We start from the raw sequence: 25,331 nt of genomic DNA, 5'->3' as shown, positions 1-25,331 counted from the left end.
AGCGCAGCCGAGCCGAGCCGAGCCGAGCCGAGCCAGCCGAGCCGAGCCCAGCCGAAGCCAGCCGAGCCGAGCGCAGCCAAGCCGAGCCGAGCCCAGCCGAGCCGAGCGCAGCCGAGCCGAGCCCAGCCGAAGCCAGCCCAGCCGAGCCGAGCCGAGCCGAGCCGAGTGGAGCCGAGCCCAGCCGAGCTCCCGGTGGGCGGTGCGGGCGTTTAAAGGAGCGGCGGCGGCCGCGCAGGTACGGGGCGTTATAGGGGGATGGAGGAGACAATTCACCAGCTTCTGGAGGATCGGGGCTTCTGCCCCCGCCCGGCGTCCCGCAGGGGGACGCGGTCGCTGCCCGGCGCGGAGCTGGGCTGCGGGTTAGCTCTGGGGGCAGCCCCGGCAGCGGGACGTGCCCCGGGCGGGGCGGGGGTCGGCGCACGCGTTGATCCGTGGGCTTGGGTTGGGGGCGGACAGACGCGTGCTCGGGGGAGGCGACGGTGTGGTGGCTACTGGCTGGGTGTCGTCCCCCCCTGCCCCGCCGCCCCTCTCTGCCCCCCCAGCCCGGGGGGTCCCGATGGCGGCTCCAATAAAGTTCCCGAGCGTGGAGCCGCCGTCACAGCCCGGACGGCCTCTGCTCCCCCGTCCCCGCGCCGTGAGGGGCTGCTCGGATGGAGCCGTCCCTTCGTTTCGGGCAGCCTTAAGGTGACCGAGGGGGCAGCGGCAGCCCCCGGCTCGCCGAGGTGCTGTCCCGGGGCTGGGGTGAGCCTGGGGCCCTGCCAACCGCACGTGTGGGACCGGGGGGGCCGGACGAGAGGAGAGAGCGCTGAGGTGGCCGCAGCCACGCTGTCAGCGCTCGCCGGCTCCTTCGCGGAGCCCACGCAGGGCTCGCACGGCAACAATCACCCTCTTGTCTGTGCTGCACTTAAGCTCTAACCGCTCCGTTTTACGGGCGTGGGACCCGGCTTTGCAGCCTGTTGCAGAAAGAGGGTTCGGCCCCGCAGCCCGTGACGCGGGCTCCAGCCCCGCTCAGCCGGGAAGAGCCGCTCCCCGGCGCCGAGGCTGCGAGGCGAAGGGCCGCCCTGCCCCGGCTGCACGGCCCTCGGCACACCTTGCAGAGCAAAGATCGGCAGCGGGACACACGCGGCGGGGTTGCTCCCTGCCGACACTCTCAGGGTGTGCGAGGAGGGTGTTTCGTGGCCTCTCGCAGGTCTCCCGAGTGCAAACGGAGCTGTGCCGAGCTGTGCCGCCTTCCTCCTGGCCGGTTACCTCCACACAATGGATGCAGTGTGTGCCGGCAGCTTCCCGTGTGAGAGTTACAGTAGCATGAGCAGGGACTTTATCCCTTCTGATGTCTCCTCTTTCCCCCACTTTCCCCCGAGGGTTTGCTTTCCAGCAGGCTGAGTTCAAACAGGGCACGAGGTACTGCCGGCGCTAAACAAACCTTTTTAGTCGGAATCACGTGGATTCCACCCAACTTTGCGTTCACGTGCAGTGCTGCGAGCTCCCGTGAATTCCACCAGGGCAGGGGGAGAGCAGCTGGAGCCCCTGACAGGTTGTTGGGGGTAGGTGTGAGCTGCCAGTGACTCTAGGGGCATATCCAGTGCAGACTGGTGGAGCTGCTCCCCTTCAAGGAGAAGCTCTGCCTCTGCCAGACAGCAATCTGAGAGCCTGCTGCCTAGGAGACTGCCAAAGACACCTTGTCTTCAGCCAGAGGTGAAGCTTGATGCACAAGGTCCTTGGGCTGCTCTGAATGGCAGAGAGAGACAGTGTGGTGCTGTCCCTGAGCAAGAAGCGTTTTGGCAGACGTTTCCTCTTCATCCCTTACCCTCGGCTTCCATCTGATCCACTGTCTGTCCTGTCTCACTTTCTTTTCTCCTCTTTCCTGCAGTGAGAGAGTTTGGAGGACAGTTTGAGTAGCACCATGCTGCTTTTTCATGGTAAATACACTGCGAGGGAGCCCTGTAGGAGGAGAGGCTTCCCAGAGCAGCAGCGAGCCCGAGACACTGGGCAAGACTTTGTAGAATCACAGAGTGGTGGGGGTTGGAAGGGAGCTCCAGAGCTAAAGCAGGTTCCCCTCCAGCAGGTCACATAGGAACGTGTCCAGGTGGGATTGGGAACCTCCAGAGAAGGAGCTTCCACACCCTCCCTGGGCAGCCTGGGCCAGGGCTCCCTCACCTCAGCACCAAACGAGTTTCTCCTTGTGTTTAAGTGGAACTGTTTGTGTTCCAGCTCATGTCCATCACCCACAGTCCTGTCACAGGAAAAAAGAACATTGTCCAATCCTCCTGATGCCCACCCTTTAGATACTGAGAAGTGTTAATCAAGTCCTCCCTCAGTCTTCTCCAGGCTGAACAGCTCCAGGTCTCAGCCTTTCCTCATTACAGAGATGCTCCAGTTCCCCCTCATCATCTTGGTGGCACTGAAATTAAATTGCCTTGGCTTATGGTGCCCATGGTAGGGGGTGGGTAGGAGGTAAAAGGCTGGGTTGAGAGGGCAGTTTCTCTCTCAGCTGTACCCAGAAAGACCTGTGAGCAGCTCCTTTCTCAGCACTTACCATCAGCCAGGGTGCCACGAGCTCATGCTTACTGGCAATCCCCTGGCTGGAACTGAGGCCAAAGAGCTTCTGTGCCCTGATGCTGAGAGGTGCAGGCTCAGCACTAATGGTAGGGAAAGAAACAAACTGGGAGCACGAGGTCAGGGATGTGGATCTTGTCTGCTCTGGGATGAGATGGCCTTTCTGGCTCTGTCTCCTTGGGGCATCCCTTCCTGCCCTGCTCAGCTCCCACACGGCGGTGGGGCCGTCAGTTTGCTTGTGGATGAGCTCAGCCGATGCTCTGGGACAGCCACGGATAAACTGGGGCTCGCTCCAAATAACCAGTAGACGGAGGCACGTCCAGGGAGTATTTTAGTCCCTGACACATGAGGCCTGCCTAGAATGGAAGGCCTGATTCACTGGCTGGTATCTCCCTGGAGGCCAAGCACTTTTCAGGAGAGCTCCAAATCGCTGTCCAAATGAGGAGACAAGGGCAAGGAGGCACACGAGGCTCCCGGCGTGGTGATGGCAGCTTGCACCTCTGATTTCCGACAGCCTGGGGCCTGGAAAAGCAGCAGCTGGCAGGGGTGGTGGAGTCCTTGAGCTCCTGAAGTGCTGCTGACAGGTCTGATGCTTGAAGCAGTCGTCTGAGGGGAAGGGGAACCCAGGTCAAACAAGCTTAAGGGGCCTTTGAATGCGTGCTTTGACTGGGAGGCGTTTTGTTGCTGTTCTCTGCCAGGGTGCCCCTGCCCTTCCCAGCTTAGCTGACACTTGGCATCTCGGGAGAGAGACTCTTTTTTGGCTTTCCAGGAGGAACAACACGTCTGGCAATGTGTGCAGAGCCCTGCTGTGAGACAGTGACCGCCTCCTGCCTCCAGATGCCTTTTCCAGAAAGCCATTTAGAGTCCCAGGCTGTTCCTTGGGTAACTCCCTTCCCCCATTCATTAGCCATGTGCAGGCTCTCCTGTAGTATCCCAAATCTGCCCGTGCTAAAGGCCAAGAGGGAGAGACTGTATCCTTTTAATAACCATGTGATGCAGCTGGAAAATACTTCTGGACATGCAGTTCTCTGATGGCCTCAGTTACTGGAAACACTCCAAGGGAGAGATGCAGCTGGAGGGAGAGGGTGCTGCGACGGCTTTTGGGTGAAGGGGAGGAGGAGGCTTGTGGTTTCTGATCTGCTTTTTGCTCAGCCTCACCCTAGCTCCCCTGAGCCCTTCTCCTGGAATGAGAGTGGTGGAGGGGATAGGTTGCTGTTTACTGACGTGTGCCAGGGTGGCCTTACATGGAGGAGCCTCACAGAGCAGAGGCAGCATCAGGCTTTGGTGCTGGAGGAGGGGTTTGCTGAGCAGCCGTGGTGCTGTACGTCTTTGCTGGAGTCACCAGATTGCACCAGTCAGGTAGCAGCTGTAAACCATTTCTTATTCCTGGCCCTTGTTGGGATTGCTATTGCCTCCCTCGTTTCACACTGTGCTGTGCCAGGCTGGCCTGGGGTTTGCTGTGGCTAGAGCGGTCCAAGGCGGCTGGTGCCCAGCACGCTGCACACTCACTTCTCTCTTTGGGGTTTTAAAACAGGTAGGACAGACCAGGAAGATGGTTTTGGTTTTGGTAGGTTTTACCTGCTTCGATGTGCTGTTCCTCCTGCATCTCAGAGCAGTGATGTGTGGATAGAGGGGCTTTAAATCAAAAGCAGGGGTTCCTCTCTGATTCCTTTGCCCCGGCGTGTTGGCTCTGTGCTTCTGGTCAGGCTTTCTCCCGATAAGGACGTGATAATCCCTGTAGTCTCCTGCAAGAAGGGCTCACCCCACTCCAGCCTGCAGTTGAAGAGTGTGGGTAAGCCCTTCTCCATGGCAGCTGGAGGAAAGGCGAGATCCCAGCAGAGGAGGATCTCCTGCCTCCTCTCTCTTCTGCCTTTATCCCTTCTCTCTCCCCCTGGGGCATCTCTCTGGATGGACTCTCTTGGCTGCCCTGCTGGGACTGCCCAGGGTATGTCACAGGGGCTCAGGTTACTGGGCATGATAGTTAATCCCTCCAGTGCCTCACAAGCTGAACACTTGCTGCTGCTCTCATGTTTGGGAAGGGGCCAGGGGAGCTTGTGTCCCTCCCCCAGCTCCTTGTCCCGCCGGAGGGCCGGTGTGAGGACTCGTGTGTGTTGTGATGGAGCTGGGGGGCTGTGCCTTTGACAGCACTTCTGGGGCCACGTGTGCAGCCTTCCTTGGGTGAGTGGGGAACGTGCCACAGGGCAGTGTCCTGGTCTGGGACTGGGCAGAGTATCTGAGCTCTCTTGGCTGACGCTGAGCTGTGCTTTGTGACAGGCTGGAGGGAAGGGGACAGGACCAAGGTGTCGGGTGCTGCCGAGCCACGACGCTCCCGGCTGTGCAGGGGCCTGTCCCCAGAGCTCTCCTCTGCAGCAGCTCTTCACGTGACTCTTTGCCTTTTGGGTTTCAGATGACAGCAAGCTCCACAACCCTCAAGTACAGCTGAGATGTCTTCTCTGCCCTTCAAGTTGAGGATCCCTGGTTAAAGGCCGGCCCTCACCGCCGCCACCAGGCCTTACCAGCTTCTCCAGCCGTGCCCGGGTACCCCTGCAGCATTGGCAGCCTCCAAAGGTCAGTCATCTCCATTGTTAGGCAGATGCTTTACACATGCTTGTTCCTTCCTTGCCTTAGTGCTTCTGCAGCCAGATTGGTAAATTGGGGATAATTGTGTGGCAGAAGGTCTTGGCTCTGTGGGTTTCCTCTCTACTTGGCACGTGGAGCATTTGGGACCCATGGGGAGGTTCTGGAGACAACACTGGCACTCTGTGGCCCATTGCTCTGGAGGGAAAGATCAGATTCCCTGCATGAATCCTTGGAACAAAGCGTGCTCCCATCCTCATGGCTGTTTCTGTTGAGCTTCCCTTGAACAGGCTCCTTCTCCCCAAACACTGCTGTGCTTCTAGCAGCGTGGGCAGTGGGTGGCTGGGACCTGGGCTCAGGAGCTGGAACAAACTCCCTGGGCTGGGGAAAATGGGAAGACCCCTTTCCGAAGGCTGAGAGCTGGTGCTAGTGTTCTTCTGCCCCAGCAGCTTCTATTCCCTCTGTGCCTTACCCCAGGCATATCTGTGGGGCCACTGTTCTCTCGGTGGCCACCTCTCTCTGCCCTGCCCCTCATTAGTGCAGGCCTTGGCACGCCAGCAGGAGGGAGCCTCAGCGTGTCTGCGCCTTGATCGGATTTGTCAAGGCTCCTTCCCTTTTCTTCCTGTTCATTGAGGGCTGAAACAAAGCAAACAGAAGAGAGGAATTCCAAAGAATAGGAGTGAGGGAAGAGAGAGGGTGGCTGGGGTGACAGCCTGCCCCTGCACACACGCACACCCCCCCACCCCAGCTCTGCCTCAGCTGGAGGCTGAGCGTTTTGGGAGGTGGTGAGGCCCTTCCCTGTTCTCAGCTCTGCCATCAGCTCCCCTGTCCCCACTGCTGAGGTAGTTTCACCTCTGAGGCTGTCCCCACAGCCAGCTGAAGTGCCAGCAGCGAGAGGAGCTGAGGCCTGGGCTCACCACCTCCTCCTGGCACTGCCACGTGGGCCTGAACACAGCTTGAGGGAAGCAGCCCGTTGTTTGAACTGCTTTGTTTGTCACGGGCTGCAGTAAAAGGGTTCCCTCTTTACCTGTGCCAGGGCAGTGTTCCCTGCCAGGCAGCTCCAAACAGGGCTGGCACAGAGCTGGGCGCCCTGCCCGAGTGCCAGGGCAGCACAGGCACCAGCCCCTCCCCAGCCTGGAGCCAGATAAGCCACTTGAACAAGGCCCTTCTGTGCAGACAGGTCTGTGGAGACAAACAGTGGCCTCTGAGGCTGGTGCTGCTTCCCAGGGGACTGGGGAGGGGAGTGCTGGCCGGCCAGGTGAGGCTGCTGCAGGTAAAGCTGCATCTGACGGAGCCCCTCGCTCCCTCCTCTGCCGTGCCCCGTTCCTCCTGCCCTCAGCCCTGCTGTGCATTGGGTCAGGGGAGGGAAGAGGATGCTCACTTGAGGTAAAATACATCCCCACTAGTGACCCCCCCCACCCCACCCTTGCATTTAAGGCAGGAGGAACAACCTCCGTTTCCTTCCCTTCTTCCTCCCTGCCCTCCGCCTTCTGGCAATCTCTGCACCCTGTGGTTTAATTAGAGAGCACAGTAGAGTGCTTAGACTCCAAAATATACAGATTAGAGGGTTGCTAATCCTCTTCCTCAATGGGTGCTCACATCCTGCCCAGTCTCTTATCGAGCTTCTGTCCCCAAAGTTGGAAACTCAGCCAAACTCGAGACCTCTACCTCTCCTCTTGCTTGTTGTGCAGAGGAGGGAGGGCGAGGGCTGAGCCCTGGGACGTGGGGGCATGTGAGCTGTGGGTTTCCAGGATTCTCAAGGTGGGTTTGTAGTCAGCACTGGCTGCCTTTGCTTCTTGTGCCCTGGCAGGTTTTGGTGCTCCAGCAGCAATAAAAGAAGGGTTTGGTGTGTTGGGTTGGGGGATTTTTGAGTGCTGTCCTCCTCTTCTGACCAAAGACACTTCGTGTCAGCAGAAGCAGCTGTTTTCCTGTGCCAGTGTGTTTATACCCTGGGTGATTGGGCTCAGGGCTTGTGCCTTCCCTCTGCTCACACCCCTCTCCCCACGCTCCCTGCTCCCTCTCAGGCCAGTCTTATCCTCATCTGTGAAGGCTGACATCCCTTCAGAGACCACATGCTGTCAGTGTGAAGGGGAAAGTGGAGTATTTGCTGTTCCAGATGGAGGCACCAGCAGGGAAGAGGGAGTTGGGAGGATGAGGCTGGTGGGAAGGATAAAACTCTGCCTGGAGGTAGGAGGGAAACTCGACCCTGATGGTCCCAGGATGGGCTGAACTCTTGCCTCTGTCCTGCAGCAGGCTGGGTGCTGCACAGAGGTTCCTGTGGGTTGCAGGAGACGTGAGCTTTTGTCCTGAGCTGCTCATCTGCTGCTTGGTTGAGCCGAGGCGTGCCGTTTCTTCCCTGCCTTTGTCCTTTGCTGTGCGAGTTGGGGGTTTAACTCTGTTCCCAGGGCTGGCAACACAAGGAGCAGCAGGAAGGGAGGAGTGCTGGGAATCCTCAGTCAGGAGTTTGGGTGTTGGGAGCGTTCTCCTTCCCACTGCCCAGCTTTGGGAACCGCCTCCCCTCTGGGATCCATCACTTCCCCCATCAGCCTCTGCCTCATTGCCACTTTGCAGAATGCCCCATCTGCTTGGTTTTTTAGCTGATAAGTTTGCAGTCTCTTAGCCCAGGCAGCACAGTGTTGGCAGAGGACAGCCTGTTTGCAATGTGTAAGCCTCTCTGTAGCACAGGTATCACTTCAGGCCTTGCAGGATGCCCAGGGCATACTGAGTGGACAACACTCTTGCTGCTTGGGTTTTTTTCAGAGCCTGCCCTGAACCATCCTGCTTTGCTATTTATAGTGCAGCTGTTCCATTCCTCCGTGAACGAGCTTTGCTTTCAGCCTTGCTTGGGCACCGAGGGCAACCGGTGCCAGGAATAACTCTGGGCAAGCAAGACATGGGAGTGGCTGCTTGGCCAGAGCTCCCAGTTTGGGCCAGTCCCTGATGGATGAGGCAGGAGGCTGCATTGGTGAGCTCTGGCTGTCGGCCTCCTCTGTGGCACAGCTGCTTCTCAGGCAGGAGAAGCGAGGGGGTGGCCTTTCCTTGGCTGTGTGCTTGGCTCCCTGCTGCAAAGTGTGGCTCTGGAAGAGCTTCTCCAGTGCCAGGTAGCAGCAGGACTAGTGAGGGACGTTGAAGTGTGATGTGTTTGCACTGTGGAGGGCAGATTGCATGGGGAGCCTTGCTCCTGGGCCCATCCTTCAGCAAGCTCTTGGTTGTGTACCCTCAAGCAGGTGGCTGCCTTGTCTGTGAGCTCTCTGCCATTTCTCACCCAGGGCACTGCTCTCCTCCTCCTCCAGTGCTTACTGGCCTCGAGGGAGCTGGAGCTGAGGTCTGAAAGGAGCCTGCAGAGCAGAAAACACCAACAGCCTCCTCAGCACCGCTCCAGCCCTTTGGCTCGTGCAGCTTGTCTGGAGAGCAGAGCTGAGCAAATAATTAATTGCTTGATTTGGTGCCTGAAATGAAAAGCTGGAGGGGAAAAAAAAAACCCCACCCTAAACACAGCTGAGTTTGAGAGACCTTCTAGCTTTTCTTTTAAGTGTAACACAGCTCAATTTCAAACGGTACAATGCAAACTGAGACTTTTTGCTTGGAAAACAAAAGCGGGTTTGTTCCCCTCCAGAACTTGTCAACTCACAAAACAGCTCGAAATAGCTCAGAGCTCTCTGGAAACTGTGGTTTCTAATCAAGAACTATTCAGCCAAAACCACTTCCCCAGCTCTGCTGGTGACAAGGCCCAGCAAGCACCTGAGGGCTTGGCTGCCAGCCGTGCCCCTGGCACCCTCCCAGAGGTGGCACGGAAGCTGGCGTCTGTGCCCCTTGGGGATTTCTCCAGGCAGAGAGCTGCTCTGGAGTTGCTGGGAGTCCCTTTGCCTCCTTTATTTGTGTTTTTTTAATCTGTCATTAACCTAATTAATGTTGCACAAGCACATGGAGGGGGTTAGATCTGGCCCAGAGGTGCTGGGGTCTGGCCTGTCTTGTCCCACTGGGGAGCAGCTCCTGGCACAGGTTGTTCAAAAGTGTTTCAGCAAAGTGTTTCCATGGGCAATGGAGCTGGGGAAGGGGCTGGAGCACAAGTGTGATGGGGAGCAGCTGAGGGAGCTGTGGGGGTTCAGCCTGGAGGAGGCTGAGGGGAGACATCATCACTCTCTGCAGCTACCTGACAGGAGGCTGTAGTGAGGTGAGGGTTGGTCTCTTCTCCTCAGTAATAAGTGATGGGACAAGAGGAAAGGGGCTCAAGCTGCCCCAGGGAAGGTTGAGATTGGAGCTGAGGCAGAACTTTCTCCCTGAGAGGGTTGTCAGCCCCTGTGCCAGGCTGCCCAGGGAGCTGGGGGAGTGCCCATCCCTGGAGGGATCCCAAAGCCATGGGGCTGAGGTGCTGAGGGCCGTGGGTTAGTGATGGGCTTGGCAGGCTGAGGGGAGGCATTGGGCTCCATCATCTTAAAGGTCTTTTCCAACTGTAATGTGATTCTGTGATCCAGGGGAACAGGTTGATTTGGGAATCCCACGTCAGTCCATACCTGTGGAGACTGATGAGTGGAAATTTTAGCACATGAGTAGGTGACAGGGTGAAATTGCCACCCCTTTGCTGCATGGGGCGTGATGGCTGCTGGGTGCTGCTGCTGCTGAGGGCAGAGCCAGAGCTGGCAGAGGGTTTGGATGGAGGCAGGAGGTCCTGGCTGCTGGCCCTGCTCAGCTCTGGGCCCAGCAACTGCAGTGGAAGTGTCAGGAAGTGGGTGACCAGGTATTGATGCCCAAAGCACATTCGGAGACCGGGCTGCAGTGAACCTAATGGATTCAGAGCTGGCCATTAGCTGCAGCACAGCTGTCAGCAAAAATGCAGGGTTTAGAAACCTAATCCCAGCACAGGAGCTGGAGATCAGCCCAAATGCTGCTCCTCTTCTGTTTCAAGAGGCAGGCAGCGTCCTCCTGTCCCTTGCAGCGCTCCTGCATGGTGCCCAGGCGTGGTCAGCATGGGCTGGACAGCAGGCCACCTGGAAAAGCTTTGATCTGGGATTGTAAGCTCTGTCACAGCATCTGTCCTGAGTCAGGTTTGTGCCCCTTCAGGCCTAGGGAAAGGCCAGTCTGTGTTGATGCTTCATCTACACCCAGTATCCTCTTGGCATCAACCAACTTGTCATCCAGGGGGAAAAAGCTGGAAGCAATGTGTCTGAACAGGTAACTCCTCCATGACCTTGTTGGGGAGGGGTCTCAGCAGCATGTTGGCAGGGAGAAGATGCACTGAGGTCACCTGCAGGTGCCAGGCTGGAGCAAAGCTGGTGTACCCCTCCCCAGGCTGTGCAGGAAACAGGCTCAGTAGGACAGGCGTGTGCTCCATCTCCTGGAGCCTGGCATCATGGGTACAGGGCTGGCAGAGCGCTGGGGGAAGGTGAACCGCTCCAGAGCCATGCTGGAGGGTTGGACAGCCCTGGGGTGTTGTGGCAAAACGCAGCTGCTCAACTTGTAAGCGTAGCAGGAGGTTTGATAGACATCAGCCCTCCTACACAATGCTGGCACGCTGGCAGCAGGCTCCCCACGTCTGCCCTGCACAGCCCACTCTCTCCAAGGAGTCCCTCTGCAGGAGTCCCTGCCAAGAGGAGCTGCTCCCTGAGGCATCCCTGGGGTTTCAGCTGTGGAGAGGTAAGCAGCGAGGCGTGTTCCTCTCTCAGACCCAGCTTCAACTTGCTCGTTTCCTCTGGAAGCAAGGGAACAGTCTGGGTGATGAAAGTCCCTGCCTTAGCTCAGAGCTTCAACTACCACCCTTCAGAGACTGTTGGCTCCTTTTTTCCCCAAGTGCTGTGCTTCTGTCAGAGGAGAGGAGGTGGCTTTTCAGTGTGACCTTTGCTGAACTCTTCCAGCAGCAGAGCCGTGTGTGGCGATAGTCTTACAGGCCCAAGGAGACCTTGATGCACGAGGTTGAGCCATAACTGAGGCACAGCTGACTGCTGTCCCAGGAAGATCCTCACCTCTCTGGGATTGTCTCTGCAGCTTGGTGATGGTGGGGAGACGAGGACACTTTGTTCCTTCCCAGCCTTACGTGCTGGTATCCAGCCCTGTGGCTGCTGCTCGATCCCATCTCTAGAATGTTCTGCCACAGGTTGCTCTTCCCAGGGGGAATACAAAGGGGAAACTGACTTCAATTTTGCTTGTCATGAGACTGGGGAGGGAGGGAGGGAGGGAGGGATGGTGTGGTAATCCGGAGCATGGGGTTTTAATCCTGTTCTCCTGGCTGAATTCCATTCCGCCTCTGGACATTCCAGTGCTGCCCGCGTGGCATCCGCCGGCTGGCACAGCTCCCCTGGGCTGGGGAGGGGGGAAAGGGGGTCAACCCCAACCCTAAGGCACTTTGTCAAATGGGTGCTTCAAAGTTGGGACCAGCCTGTCCCTCACCATCTCTTTGTTAAGTGCAAAAGAGCTGGTCCCCAGTTGCCTTCCTCACCTCCTGGCAGCCCGGGCAGCTGAATGTTGTGCCCCTGCTGGGGCATTCTAAGCAGATCAGCTGAACTCCTGCTGCTCTCCCAGCTCCAAAAAAGAGACCTGGGAGAAGGAACTGCAGTTTCTGTAAGTACAACAGACAACAGGCAGAGTGTGGCTGTGAAATCACTCCTCTGCTGCAGCTCTGGAGCAGGAACAGCCGGGCCAGCTCTTCACTGGTACTGCCTGGGGGAACACGGGATGGGAGCAGCAAGCCTGGGGCTTTCCCTGTGCCACTCAGCTCTGCTGCAGCCCTGCTGTGCCTCAGCATCCCCTCTGCAGGTGCACAGTAGCTGTAGGAATGACAAGGGGCCAAGATGCCCACCCTGCTGCCAGCTGCAGAGCTGGGAGGGGGAAACAAGGCTGCTCCCCTCTACACTTGCAGGGCCAGGGAAAACGTGCTGATGCGATGGGAAAGCTCCTGCTGCCAGCTCTCCCTAAACATTAACTGCTCACCTGATAGTCCCCAGGCCAGGGGGAGCGAAGGCCAGTGGGGCTGAGCCACGCTCCTAGGCAAAGGAGGGATCTCGGAGGAGCAGGGTGCCAGCACAGGGGTGAGCGCTGGGGGAAGCAGGGTGGGAGCATCGTCCCGGGAGCAAAGGCTGCTTCTGCATGGAGGGGTGTCCTGCTGGCAGCCAGCCGTGGGCTCCTGCCCACGCTGCTGAGGTTGCTGTGAGCATGCAGCCAGTGTTTGTGCAGCTGCCCTGCTCTGCTGCCTTGGCAGTCCCTGTCCCCTGGCTATCTCCTTGTCATCACTGCAGGTAGAGCGTCCAGGCACGAGGTGAGGCTGAGCCCCTTCCCCTGTGCGTGCCGGCAGCTTCTCCCAGCAAGAGAGGGGAGCCTGGGGGCCTCTTTCTGCCCCATTTGCCGCCTGCCTGATTCATCCTGCTCCCAGGGAGAGCGTGGGGGAGGGAGGGTAACCTGCTGCAAGCAGCACTTGTGCCCCGCACCCTCACGCCGGCCTTGGAAACTGGCAGTATTGGGAAACCTCTCATCTTACCGCTGCCCGAGCTCACAAGGAGCCCGAGGACAGAGGGAGGGAGGGCAGCACCGGGACAGGAGCCTCAGCCAGCTTTGCCCTGCACTTGCTGTGCCTTTAATGTTTCCCCGGGGGGAGGAGAGGCTGTGTAGCTGCCTCCCTGCTTGCCATCTCCTCCCCATCCCCATAAACATGCTCAAATGCCTCCTCCTCAGCCTGTCCCTGAGCAAGGCAAGGAGGCCAGGAAAAGCATGAGGTCAGCTGGAGCAGGAGGAGGTTCCCTGCCCTGGAGCAGGAGGCTTCTCCCTGGAGCATGAGTACAATGGCACAGCTGCAGGGTTTGGTATGTGATGGGTACCACGGGGCAGGGAGAGGACGGCGTGTGTCCCTGGGCCAGGCAGTGGGGGCAAAGGGGCAGCGCTGGGGGAGGTTGTGTGCTGGGCTGTTGAGGAGCTGCTGCCTGTTGTAAGTGAGGCTCTGCAAGGGCAAGCAGGAGCTGCCTGAGCGGGAGGTAAATGCGTCTCCCGCGGCAGTGATGCGGCGCTGCCTGGGTGGGGAGGCCCAGCCTGCCCCTGCCCCGGGGCTCGGCGCCTGCCGCTGCTGCTCTCCCTTTGCCAGGCAGGCTGGGGCTTGCAGCCACAGCTTGCTCCCGTGGCTTATGGGGTGGGGGAGCAGTTGAACGTTTCATCTCAATTGCTATGCAGGCAGTTTGCACCCTAATCCCTGTGCCTGCTGCCTCCTCCCAGCACTCCCTGCCTTCTCCACACATGCCCCTGCAGCCGCCTGCCCAGGCCAAGGCTACGGCCAAGGCGAACAGCGGGGCTGGGGGTTTCTCCTTTGCTCTGGCCTCCGGGCAGGAGCCCTGCAGCCTTTCCCCAGCCCTGGGGCCGGGTGCAGGGGGCAGAGCTGCAGGTAGAGCCCGTCTGTGCATAGTTAGCATTCCCAGCCCGGCCTCCCAGCTCCTCCCTGCTGGCTCGGCAGGGCTGGGGGACGCTGCCCTCACTCTTCGGGAACCCCCTTCTCCGCTGAACTGGAGCAAACCCGGGCGATGAGAGGCTGGGCAGCTCTTCTTTCCTTTCCAAACCTACCGTCCAGGTGAGGGGCCAGTGCTCAGATCTCTCTTCTGTTCTCTCTGGGGAGCAAGGACTGCACCCCCATACTTGCATCCTGGGCTGGGATGAGAAGGGGAGCCACAGGGAGACGGGGTAGGCTCTGCTGCCTTCCAGAGCACCCCCTCCGAGATCTCCCTGTGAGGACAAAGCCTGCACTTGCCCCGGGAAAGGAGGAGGCAGGCGCTGGGCAGGGGGGAATTAATCCTGATGCTTCCTTTATCTCAGCAAAGCAGCGATGTTTGAGGGCTGGGAGAGGGAAGGGGGCTGGAGGGAGGGCGGGCGGATTCCTCCCGACTTACTTTGGGCAACTCCGTGCCCCTGGCGCTGGGGGCTCTTGAGTAGAAAGCGAATTTAATCTCTTGTTTTGTTTGTTCTTTCTTCTTCAGAAAGGGGGGCCAGCGTCGGGTGTGCGGGGGGTGGAGGGAGGGTGAGGAGCTTGGGTTTGAGAGTGGGAAGGAGGTGGGGGGAAGTGTCAGATCTAAAAGGGAGGAGTAAAGGGAGGCCAGGGAACGGCAGCCCCGGGAGGGAGCAGCAGCAGTGGGCTGCCAGCTGGCTGGTGAGGAGGAGGAGGAAGGGGAGGAGGAGGGAAAAAGCAGGTAAGGAAATGGCCTCCTGGGAGGGCAGGTGAGGAGGGGGAGAAGGGGCGGCGGGAGTGCTGAGAGAGCTGTGGTAGGGGATGGAGGGATGGATGGAGGGATGGATGGATGGAGCCCTTCAGTGTCTGTGGCCACTGGCCTGCTGCTGATCCCATCCTGTCCCCCAGAACTGCCTTCCCGGTAGCGGGGTGAGGACAGAGTGCTGTCCCCTGCCCTGAGCAGCCCTGCGAGTGGCCACAGGGACAGGAGGGGGCTGCTGTGTGCCAACACCTTCTCTCTCTTTCATTTGTGCTCAACTCAGCTCGGAGCCGCCTGACCTCCCTCCTGACCTCCCTCGCCTTGCCTCACCCCCTGCCAGCTCAACAGAAAGTTTGGGGGTGCCTGGGGCGGGCAGGAGGGGCTGGAGATGGCCCTGTGGGACAGGAGCCAGGCTGGCAGCAATGGCCAGGGGCCTCGCTGGGCCATGGCAGGGAGAAGGGGTGCGTGGGCCGGGTGGGCTCTGTGCTGCAGCTCCCCCTTCCCTGGCAGGGGGGTTGCACTGGATGAGCTTTCGAGGTCCCTTCCCTTAAGATTCCGTGATTCTGGTTCCCTGCTCTACAGAGCAGTAAAGTGGGGCTCAGCCCAGCCTCTCACCCTGAGAAGGGGGCTATGCCTGCTGCTGCTGGGGCTCGGCTGCCTTCCCTGGGGATTTAAGGTGGCCTTGCAGAGCCTGAGCCTGTTGCTACATATCCCCTGCTCCTGGCGAGCTTGGAGCTTGCCGTTTGCCCTTGGCAAGCAATTCCTGCAATGGGCAAGGCATCTGCACCTTGGCCCCAGGGGCTGCTCAGGGTGCTGTCCTCCCCACCCCCTCAAGCACTGGTGGCCCCATGAGCATCTATCTGCACATCAATGGGCTCCAGCGGGGTGTGTGCAGGGGGGAGCAGACCCTAATCCGGCCCATTCATCCCCACAGTGGCTTTTGTTGAGCCTCCAGATGTTGCAGGGAGGGGAGGGCTGGGGAGAGGAGCTGCAGCGGGCAGGCAGGGGTGAGAGCAGGAGGAGAGAGTGGTGTTCCCTGGCTTTGTGGGGTCTTTGTCTGGCACCTGGCTCCCTGGATCCCGGGGCAGGGCTCTGTGGAGGTGAGCTTTCTGTGCCCAGTGTTGGGCTGGGGTGTGGGAGCAGGGAGGGGAGTGTGCAGTTGTGCTTGGCTGGGGAGCTGAGGAGTGAAGCAGGGCTGCACGCATGGCTGGAGCAGCGGGGCCAGGGCTCCCAGCCTGAGCCGTGGACACAGCATGTCAGGAAGCTAGTGTGGGGTTTTTCCACCCAGCTTTGCTGGGACAGGTGGCTGTGAGCAGAGGGGGAGGCGTTTGGGCCACGGCAGACCTGTGGTAGGGGAGTTCCCCTCCGAGCCTGCCTGTGGGAGGGCTGGGAGAGAGCCAGCGTGCCTGGCCCCGTGTGGGCCGTGCTCCCACCCGCCCACCGTGTCCTTGAGGCCACATCTCAGGAGCGGGCAGAAGCAGTGGGGGAGGGCCCTGCGCTCTCTCCCAAGGGCAGGCTCCATTAACCACCCCGTGACCAGCCACCCTGTGCAGGGAGGGCAGCCTCGCTCCTCTCCTGCAAGCACGCCCTTCTTTCCCCTTCACCTCTGGGATGGCAAGGAGCAAGAAACGGGGCTGGAGTGGAATCACTTGCAGGACTCCTTCCCTCCTCTCCTGTTTGAGGTCCCCCCAGAGCCGTGCAGCCGTGGCAGGGTGGTGGGAGAGCCCCAGGAAGGTGCCAGCCTGGTGCTGGGGAGGGGAAGGGCATCCTGGAGGGAGCAGAGATGGGAGAAGCTCCCGCTGGGGCCCTGTGAGGCACCTGGGTGTGGGGTACAAGTATGCTGGTGCCATCCCACTCCCCACTCTGCCCCCCGCAGGCTCTAGGATGCTGGGGCCAGCCGGGCAGGGGCTGCCCACCTGATCCTCGCCGCCCGCGTCCCGCCGGCGCACCATGCTGCGCTCCTGGCGCACGAAGCTCAAGCTGCTGCTCGCCACCGTGACCCTGGCTGTCCTCCTCTCCTGGCTCTACCTCTTCGTGGGCAGCCTCGAATGTGAGTGGCTCCTGCTCTTTTTTCCCAGATCAAGGGGCAGTCTGCTGAAGCGGGTGGGCAGGGGAGGCAGAGGCCTTGGCCACGTGAACCACTGCAGGTGCACCTCAGCTCTGCATTTCCAGAGGCATCCTGGGGATAGAATCACACAATTGGTTTGGTTGGAAAGGACTTTTAAGATGATGGAGTCCAAGCCCTCCCCTCACCCTGCCAAGCCCAGCACTAACCCACGGCCCTCAGCACCTCAGCTCCACGGCTTTGGGATCCCTCCAGGGCTGGGCACTCCCCCAGCTCCCTGGGCAGCCTGGCACAGGGGCTGACACCCCTCTCAGGGAAAAAGTTCTGCCCCAGCTCCAATCTCAACCTCCCCTGGGACAACTTGAGCCCATTTCCTCTTGTCCTGTCATTCATTTACTGGGGAGAAGAGACTGAATCCCACTTCACTACAGCCTCCTGTCAGGTAGCTGCAGAGAGTGATGATGTCTCCCCTCAGCCTCCTCCAGGCTGAACCCCCCCAGCTCCCTCAGCTGCTCCCCATCACACTTGTGCTCCAGCCCCTTCCCCAGCTCCGCTGCCCAGCTCTGGACACGCTCCAGCCCCTCAGTGTCCTTCTTGTAGTGAGGGGCCCAGAACTGAACCCAGCACTTGAGCTGCAGCCTCAGCAGCGCCCAGCACAGGGGGACAATCCCTGCCCTGGCCCTGCTGCCACGCTGTGTCTGACACAAGGCAGGATGCCCTTGGCCTGTCACAGTCAGATCAGGCCCACAGAGCCATGGCCCCGGCTGGGCACAGCTGGGCTGTGCTGGTGCCTATCCCCCGAGGCTCTGCCCCCCTGTGCCCGCCATCCCCTCTCTGCCCGCCCAGCCCCTCACGCGCCGCTGTCCCCGCAGACGGCCGGTTCCTGCTGCCGCCGCCGTGCCTGGGCTCGCAGCCGGCGCGGGCGCTGGAGCGGGAGGCTCTGGCCTCGCGGGTGCGCAGGGTGGAGGAGGAGAACCAGCAGCTCCGCTCGCAGCTCGGGCAGGCTCCGGCTCCGGCGGAGGGCAACGAGGGCAGCCCGGCCTGGGGAGCCTCCGCCGAGGATCGGGACCCTCCCCGGGGCGAGAGCGGCAACGGCACAGCCTGCCCCAGGCAGCGGCCCGTGCACAAGTGCGAGGTGGGTGAGGGCAGCGGCCGGGTCGGTGGGTGGGCTGGTGGGACCCTGCCTGCATGGGGATGGGTGTGCAGCCCCCCTGGCACTGCTCTCGCTGTGCTCTGGCCACGCTGAGGCCTCGTCCCAGCCTCCTGGGCGGCTGGGTGGGCAGTGCTCACTGGGTGCGGGTGTCTTGCTTCTCCACAGGAGTGGCCCCCAGATGCCCAGTCCCATCTACTGGGCCCACCTCGGGGGAAGGGCTGGGTTCTGGAGCCTCTCCCCGTAGCACAGCCCTGGAGAGGAGCTGACAGGCCCCTGTGACAGCGGGGAGGGCGCCTGGTCTCAAAAAGGTGCCGTTTGTTTCTGGGCAGCTCCTGCACGTTGCGATCGTCTGCGCCGGGCACAACGCCAGCCGGGATGTGGTCACCTTGGTGAAATCCATCCTCTTCCACAGGTAATGGGCAGGGGCCATGCTTGGAGGGGCAGAGAGGGGCTCCTAGGGCCTCTTTCTACCCTCTGTGCCACTGCTTAGAGGGCCATAGGGGGATTTGTTTCCCCTAGATGGCTGATCTGCCTCTGTCTGCCCCCTCAGCTGACGTCTGTCCTTCAGCAGGGTGGGAGGGATGGGATCCATGTCCTCTTCCTCCCGCTGCGGTGCTGAGTGCCGCTGTGCTTGTCCTTGGCAGGAAAAATCCCCTCCATTTTCACTTTATCACCGACTCAGTGGCCCATCAGATCCTCCAGACCCTCTTCCAGTCCTGGATGGTGCCCTCTGTCCACGTCAGCTTCTACAACGCCGATGACCTGAAGGCAGGCACTTGCCCTCTGCTTTGCCCCGTCCCTCAGAGGGGAGCAGCAGACAGGGGCGAGCAGAAGGAGGTTTATTAACTCCTTTCCTGCTGGTCCCTCACTCAACCTGCTTCCCTTTCTGCACTGGTCCAGCTGAGAAGCGGGGCGCGGGGCTGGTGCCAGCAGGTTGGGGAGGCCCCTTGGCGCAGTGGAGCTGGGTCTCCTGCTGAGTGTCAAAACATGGAGGGGTTCCAGGGAGGGTTTGGTGGCCGGAGGAAGAGCCAGGCCAGCGTGAGAGTGAAGGAGATGCAGCTAGGGAAAGGCCTGGGGAGAGAGGTGTGTGGTGCAGCTGGAGGAGGTGCTGCAGACTGGGCTGGCTCCCCAGGGGCCGGGCATGCACAGCCTGGGCAGTGGAAGTGCGTGGCCGTGCCCAGCCCTGAGGCCATACCCAGCCCTCTTCTTGCAGCCAGAGGTGTCGTGGATCCCCAACAAGCACTACTCCGGCATCTACGGGCTGATGAAGCTGACCCTTACCAAGGCACTGCCCCCCAACCTCTCCAAGGTCATCGTCCTGGACACCGACATCACCTTCGCCACCGACATCGCCGAGCTCTGGGCTGTCTTTGGGAAGTTCTCTGGTGAGGCCAGGGTGCCCCTGGGGCCCTGGCAGGGCCTGGGTGCCTGTCCCCAGCACGGTGGGTTCGCTTGGGCCCTCTGAACCCGCAGCAAGACGGGCTGCATCCACATCCCTCTTGTTTCCTTAGACAAGCAGGTGATTGGGCTGGTGGAGAACCAAAGCGACTGGTATTTGGGCAACCTGTGGAAAAACCACAAGCCGTGGCCAGCCCTGGGACGTGGCTTCAACACAGGTGAGTGTGAGCTGCCTGGGGTGGGCCCTGCAGCCCCGTGGTGTGCCCAGCTAGGGCTGGCACATGGCTTGGGGAGGCTGCTGGGCATGAGGGGCCGCCTGGCTGGGCACGGAGAAGCGGTGTGTCCCAGGAGCTGGGTGCTCCCTGGGTGACCCAGCACCCTCCTCCTCCTCCTTCCTGGCACCCAGGGGTGATCCTGCTCCTGCTCGACCGTCTGCGTCGCCTGGGCTGGGAGCAGATGTGGCGGCTGACGGCAGAGCGGGAGCTCATGAGCATGCTCTCCACCTCACTGGCCGACCAGGTGAGGGGCCCTTCTCTGGGCTGGTGGATCCTGCTGTGTTGCTGGAGCACAGTGCCGTGCCTTCCTCAGGCAGCCCTCCTCCAGCTTTCCCTCTGTCCCAGGACATCTTTAACGCGGTGATCAAGCAGAACCCGGCGCTGGTGTACCGGCTGCCCTGCTTCTGGAACGTGCAGCTCTCGGATCACACCCGCTCCGAGCAGTGCTACACCGAGGTCTCGGATCTCAAGGTGGGTGGGTTTGCTGGGGTGGAGGTTGGGTGAAGGTTGGGTGGAGGCTGGGGTGGACACACTGCTGCCCTCAGGTCATCCACTGGAACTCGCCCAAGAAGCTGCGGGTGAAGAACAAGCACGTGGAGTTCTTCCGCAACCTCTACCTGACCTTCCTGGAGTACGACGGGAACCTGCTGCGCAGGGAGCTCTTTGGCTGTGCCAGCGTGCCCAGCCCTCCCAGTGACCAGGTGGGGGCCAGCACCACCCCATCCCTCAGCTCCCCACATGGGCCTCCTGCCCTCCCTCACCTTCCCGGCTCTGGCAGCTGCAGCAGGCGCTGGAGGAGTTGGACGAGGACGATCCCTGCTACGATTTCCGCCGGCAGCACCTCACGCAGCACCGCGTGCACCTCTTCTTCCTGCACTACGAGTTCCTGGCCCACCCCGAGCCCACCGACGTCACCCTCGTGGCCCAGCTCTCCATGGACAGGTACCTGCTGCTGAACCTCCTCTGCTCCTCTGGGAGCTTCCAAGGGGCTTGAAAGGGACTTGAAAGACAGCAGCAAGGAGGCCATCCAGCTCATGGCTTGGATGGATCCAGTCTGTGTTGGGTGGGGAACTGGCTGATGGCTGGGCCCAGAGGATGGTGGGGAGTGGAGTTAAATCCAGCTGTTGTCTGGTCACCAGCATGTTCCCCAGGGCTCAGAGCTGGAGCCTGTTCTGTTTAGAGTCTGTATCAATGATCTGGATGAGGGGATCAAGTGCACCCTCAGTCAGTTTGCTGATGACATCAAGCTGAGTGGGAGCAGAGATCTGCTTGAGAGCAGGAAAGTCCTCAGAGGGAGCTGGATAGGATCGATGGGCCAAGGCCAATTGTCTGAGGTTCAAGAAGGCCAAGAGCTGGGTCCTGCAGCTGGGCCACAACAACCCCAGGCAATGCTACAGGCTGGGGCAGAGGGGCTGGGAAGCTGTGCTGCAGAAAAGGACCTGGGGGTGTTGATGGACAGGGGCTGAACATGAGGCAGCAGTGTGCCCAGGTGGCCAAGCAGGCCAAGGGCATCCTGGCTTGTGTCAGACACAGTGTGGCAGCAGGGCCAGGGCAGGGATTGTGCCCCTGTACTGGACGCTGGTGAGGCTGCAGCTCGAGTGCTGGGTTCAGTTCTGGGCCCCTCACTACAAGAAGGACACTGAGGGGCTGGAGCGTGTCCAGAGCTGGGCAACGGAGCTGGGGAAGGGGCTGGAGCACAAGTGTGATGGGGAGCAGCTGAGGGAGCTGGGGGTGTTCAGCCTGGAGGAGGCTGAGGGGAGACATCATCACTCTCTGCAAGTGCCTGACAGAAGGTTGTAGTGAGGTGAGGGTCGGTCTCTTCTCCTCAGTGATGAATGATAGGACAAGAGGAAATGGGCTCAAGCTGCCCCAGGGGAGGTTGAGATTGGAGCTGAGGCAGAACTGTTTCCCTGAGAGGGTTGTCAGCCCCTGTGCCAGGCTGCCCAGGGAGCTGGGGGAGTGCCCAGCCCTGGAGCGATCCCAAAGCCGTGGAGCTGAGGTGCTGAGCGCCGTGGGTTAGTGCTAGGCTTGGCAGGGTGAGGGGAGGGGTTGGTCTCCATCATCTGAAAGGTCTTTTCAAACCACAATGATTCCATGATTCCTTTCCCCCCCTGTGCTGAGCTGGGCTGTCAGGCTGCTCGCTGGCAGGCTTTGGCCAGGCTGCTGCCGAGGCAGGCCAGGCCTCCCGCTGAGGCTGTGCCCTCTGCTTGTCAGGCTGCAGATGCTGGAGGCCATATGCAGGCACTGGGCTGGCCCCATCAGCCTGGCTCTGTACCTGTCAGACGCGGAGGCTCAGCAGTTCCTGCGCTACGCCCAGGCCTCGGAGGTTCTGGGCGCCCGCCGCAACGTCGCCTACCACATCGTGTACAGGGAGGGACAGTTCTACCCCATCAACCTCCTGCGCAACGTGGCCCTGGCCAACGCACAGACACCCTACGTCTTCCTCACCGACATCGACTTCCTGCCCATGTATGGCCTCTATGAGTACCTCAGGTAAGGCTCCCTCCAGCCCGGCTGCCCCGGCTCTCACCGTGCAGGAGGGCATCCAGCCCTTGCTGTAGTCACACAGTAGTGGATGAGGAAGATGCTCAGTCCCTTCAGCGCCCTGACAAAGTGTCTGGACACATGAATGCCCTTCTGGGCAGGCTGGAAGGGCTGAGGAAGGAAGCTCTGAGCCATGGGGAAAGCTCACACCCTTCCTACCGCCATAGGAACTCCATCCAGCAGCTGGAGCTGCCCCAGAGGAAGGCAGCTCTCATCGTGCCGGCCTTTGAGACCCTGCACTACCGCCTCACCTTCCCCAAATCCAAAGCAGAGCTGCTCTCCATGCTGGACATGGGCTCCCTCTATACCTTCAGGTAGGGGCTGGGGTTGCTGTGCTGTCCAATGGGGCTGCCACACCCAGCACAAGCTGCTTTGTACTCTTGTGCCCTGGGGGCTGTGACAGCTGGCTCAGAGAATGCATTGCCTCCTCTGTCTGTCCCAAGGAGCTTCCAGCTCTCCCTGGTTTCTCTATTCATAGAATCACAGAATGGTGGGGGTTGGAAGGGAGCACTAGAGCTCATCCAGCCCAAGCCCCTGCTAAAGCAGGTTCCCCTCCAGCAGGTCACACAGGAACGTGTCCAGGTGGGTTTGGAAACCTCCAGAGCAGGAGCTTCCACACCCTCCCTGGGCAGCCTGGGCCAGGGCGCCCTCACCTCAGCACCAAAGGAGTTTCTCCTTGTATTTAGTGGAACTTTTCAGGTTCCAGCTTATGCCCATCACCCATTGTCCTGTCACTGGAGACAACAGAAAAAAGTGTCACCCCATCCTCCCGACACCCACCCTTTAGGTACTTACACATGTTGATGAGGTTTCCCCCTTAGTGTTGTCTTCTCCAGCCCCGGTTCCTGCAGCCTTTCCTCATAAGGAAGATGCTCCAGTCCCCTGATCATCTTGGTGTCCCTGCACTGGCCTCTCTCCAGCAGTTCCCTGTCCCTCTGGAGCTGGGGAGCCCAGAACTGGACACAGGGCTCCAGATGAGGCCTCACGAGGGCATAAGAGAGAGGGAGCAGAACCTCCCTGCACCTGCTGCCCACACTCTCCTTGATGCCCCCAGGCTGCCATTGGCTTCTTGCCCACGAGGGCACGTTGCTGGCTCATGGTTTGTTATCACCCAGCACTCCCAGGTCCCTCTCCTGGAGCTGCTCTCCAGCAGGTCACCCCCAGCCTGTGCTGCTGCAGGGGGTTGTTCCTCCCCAGCTGCAGGACTCTGCCCTTGCCCTGTTGAACCTCATGAAGTTCCTCTCTGCCCAGCTCTCAATCTGGTTGAGATCCAGCTGAATGGCAGCACAGCCTCCGGTGAATCAGCCAGTGCTCCCAGTTTGGTGCCATCAGGGACCTTGCTGTGGTGCCATCAGGGAACTTGCTGACTCACTTCATCCCCTCACCCAGGTCATTGCTGAAGGTGCTGAACAGGCCTTGCCCCAGGCTGTGCTGACTGTGCTCTCCTTGCAGGTACCACGTGTGGCCCAAGGGCCATGCCCCCACGGACTATGCCCAGTGGCGCACGGCCACGGTGCCGTACCGCGTGGCCTGGCAGCCGGACTTCGAGCCTTACGTTGTAGTGAGGCGCGACTGCCCCCGCTACGACCAGCGCTTCGTGGGCTTCGGCTGGAACAAGGTGTCGCACATCATGGAGCTGGACGCGCAGGTGGGTCAGGGGGCCGCTGCCGGCGGGCGTGGGGAGGCCGGCGGGAGCGCTGCGTGGCTACCACCCAACCTCTGCCCCGTCCCCAGGAGTACGAGCTGCTGGTGCTGCCCAACGCCTTCATGATCCACATGCCCCACGCGCCCAGCTTCGACATCTCCAAGTTCCGGCTGAGCGCGGCGTACCGGCGCTGCCTGCAGGCGCTGCGGGACGAGTTCCACCAGGACCTGTCGCGCCGCTACGGGGCGGCCGCCCTCAAGTACCTCACTGCCGACAGGAGCCCCTGACGCCCGGGCAGCTGCAGGAGGGATGGAGCGAGGGCTCGGGGCCACAGCCCACAGCCAGCCTCCCCAGCCCGGCCCAGGGACGCCCGCAGATGGCAGCACGGGCAGGGTCTGCGGGCGAAGCTGCTGCGGAGCGACCGAGTGGTTGTGCGGAGCAGCAAGCTTCCTGTGTCACAGGGGAGCCTCCCCGTGCCAGGGGCAGGGGGGATGGGGCTCCTCCCTCCCCTGTTTTAGCAGGAGTGGATTCTCAGCCTTCATTAGCTCGCCTCATCTCCTCCGGAGGCCTGTGAGCTGAACTTCTGCTCTGTGGGCCCGGGTCCCGATGTCCTTCACACCCCTCTGGGGCTCTGCTGAGGGGGAGATGAGGCTGAAGAGCATGCATTGTAAGCATGCATTGTAAGGATGCATTGTAAGGATGCATCCATCCTTACATGCATTGTAAGGATGGATGAGGAGAGGCCGGCAGGGACCGGGAGCTGTGGTGACACGGTTGAAGCCTGGATCGAGGCTGGCTGCCAACAGTGACATCGTGTTACTCCTCATCTGTAGGGGTGCAGAGTCTCTGGTACTGGTGGTGTGGGAGCCACCCAGAGCAGGATGATCTCCCAGGGCAGGCTGGGCTGTCTGCTGTCCCTGTGCCCTAGGGCTGGCAGCAGCCATACCCATGAGCAGCCCCATTCTGGGGTTGGCACTCCTCTGCCAGGCTGCCAGCCAATGCCATGGCCAAACCAGCAGCTCCATGGGCCAGCATATGCTTGGAGCCACTCCCGACAGGAGCCCATTGTCCTCCTCCCCAGCCCTGGGCAGGGCAGCTGTGGCCATCCAGGGCATGCCCATGCCAGGGGCACTGTCCCACTGCTGTCACACACTGGAGCACAGAGGATGCGCTGCTTTCCTCACGCTAGTTATTTCCTACTTTCCTCATGAGAATTAAATGATTAGGGCAGCTGGGCTTTGGGGTTCTTCCTTTTCTGGTTGGTTTCTTTTCAATCCCTTCTTCCTCCTGGCTGATGTTGCTGGTGGCCCTGGAGGCTCTTGGGGCCGGTTGCTGCTGCAGTCTCTGCCGTTCTTCCCCTGGCAAGACGATTTCCGTCCGTGGTGGGAGCAGCTGGGAGGAGCCAGGCAGAGCGTGGGCTGTGGAACACAAGGGCACAAGCACCTCTTGCTTCATTCTGTTTAATTTAATGTTTAAATTAAAGCTTTTTTTATTCTTTTTCACAGCTTTGTTAGAACTGCCTGGTTATTAAGTAAGTTTTTCTGCTGGGAGCCTGCACGTGTCCTCTAGGGCTCCTTGGCTTGGGCACACGGTCAGTTTAATCACACCCAAGTAGGAGAGATGTGGTTTCTCCTTCTGGAGCTGCAGCCCAGTGCCAAGCCCAGCTGGTCACTGTGATGTGAACCGTTCCCTGCCCTCTCCTGGCTGCTTGGCCAAACAGCCCCAGCTTCACACCACTGTTGGGGGAAAAAAAACCCTGGCTCTTTGGTCACACAAGCCACCAGCCTGGCAGGTGCAGTGAGGCAGGACGAGGTGGTAAGCCAGGAGCAAGTTCACAGAATCACAGAGTTATGGGGGGTTGGAAGGGAGCTCCAGAGCTCATCCAGCCCAAGCCCCTGCTAGAGCAGGTTCCTCTCCAGCAGGTCACACAGGAACGTGTCCAGGT

At 60.4% G+C, this 25,331-nt stretch overlaps 1 protein-coding gene across 5 annotated transcripts; it reads left to right on the top strand.

The window, feature by feature from the left end:
• Positions 1-65: 65 nt before the first annotated feature.
• On the top strand, positions 66-24,888 carry LARGE2 (LARGE xylosyl- and glucuronyltransferase 2). 5 transcript variants are annotated; one of them, XM_061998476.1, is made up of 16 exons: positions 66-235; positions 4,964-5,124; positions 16,183-16,356; positions 17,244-17,506; positions 17,854-17,936; positions 18,169-18,292; positions 18,738-18,909; positions 19,036-19,140; positions 19,329-19,441; positions 19,543-19,668; positions 19,743-19,898; positions 19,982-20,139; positions 21,412-21,690; positions 21,909-22,055; positions 23,194-23,389; positions 23,476-24,888. In XM_061998476.1, the coding sequence occupies exons 3-16, from the start codon at positions 16,257-16,259 to the stop codon at positions 23,671-23,673; spliced, it is 2,220 nt and encodes a 739-aa protein (XP_061854460.1). In that variant the 5' UTR covers positions 66-235; positions 4,964-5,124; positions 16,183-16,256; the 3' UTR covers positions 23,674-24,888. The 5 variants fall into 5 exon arrangements, with proteins under 5 accessions (XP_061854460.1, XP_061854455.1, XP_061854458.1 ...); XM_061998471.1 differs by having other exon boundaries at positions 67-235; positions 19,976-20,139; XM_061998474.1 differs by lacking the exons at positions 66-235; positions 4,964-5,124 and adding an exon at positions 12,820-12,923 and having other exon boundaries at positions 19,976-20,139.
• The last annotated feature ends 443 nt before the right edge of the window (positions 24,889-25,331 follow it).

This window comes from Colius striatus, chromosome 6 (assembly GCF_028858725.1).
Source record: "Colius striatus isolate bColStr4 chromosome 6, bColStr4.1.hap1, whole genome shotgun sequence".
Classification (NCBI taxonomy): domain Eukaryota; kingdom Metazoa; phylum Chordata; class Aves; order Coliiformes; family Coliidae; genus Colius; species Colius striatus.
This window is presented reverse-complemented; position numbering and strand designations above follow the sequence as displayed.

What these genes read in the sequence shown, in the direction of transcription:
- LARGE2 (XM_061998471.1), top strand. Translation starts at nt 16,257, where the DNA reads ATGCTGCGCTCCTGGCGCACGAAGCTCAAGCTGCTGCTCGCCACCGTG. An exon ending in AAATCCATCCTCTTCCACAG is followed by an intron (nt 17,937 to 18,168) that starts GTAATGGGCAGG and finishes TGTCCTTGGCAG; the next exon opens with GAAAAATCCCCTCCATTTTC. An exon ending in GCCCAGCTCTCCATGGACAG is followed by an intron (nt 20,140 to 21,411) that starts GTACCTGCTGCT and finishes TCTGCTTGTCAG; the next exon opens with GCTGCAGATGCTGGAGGCCA.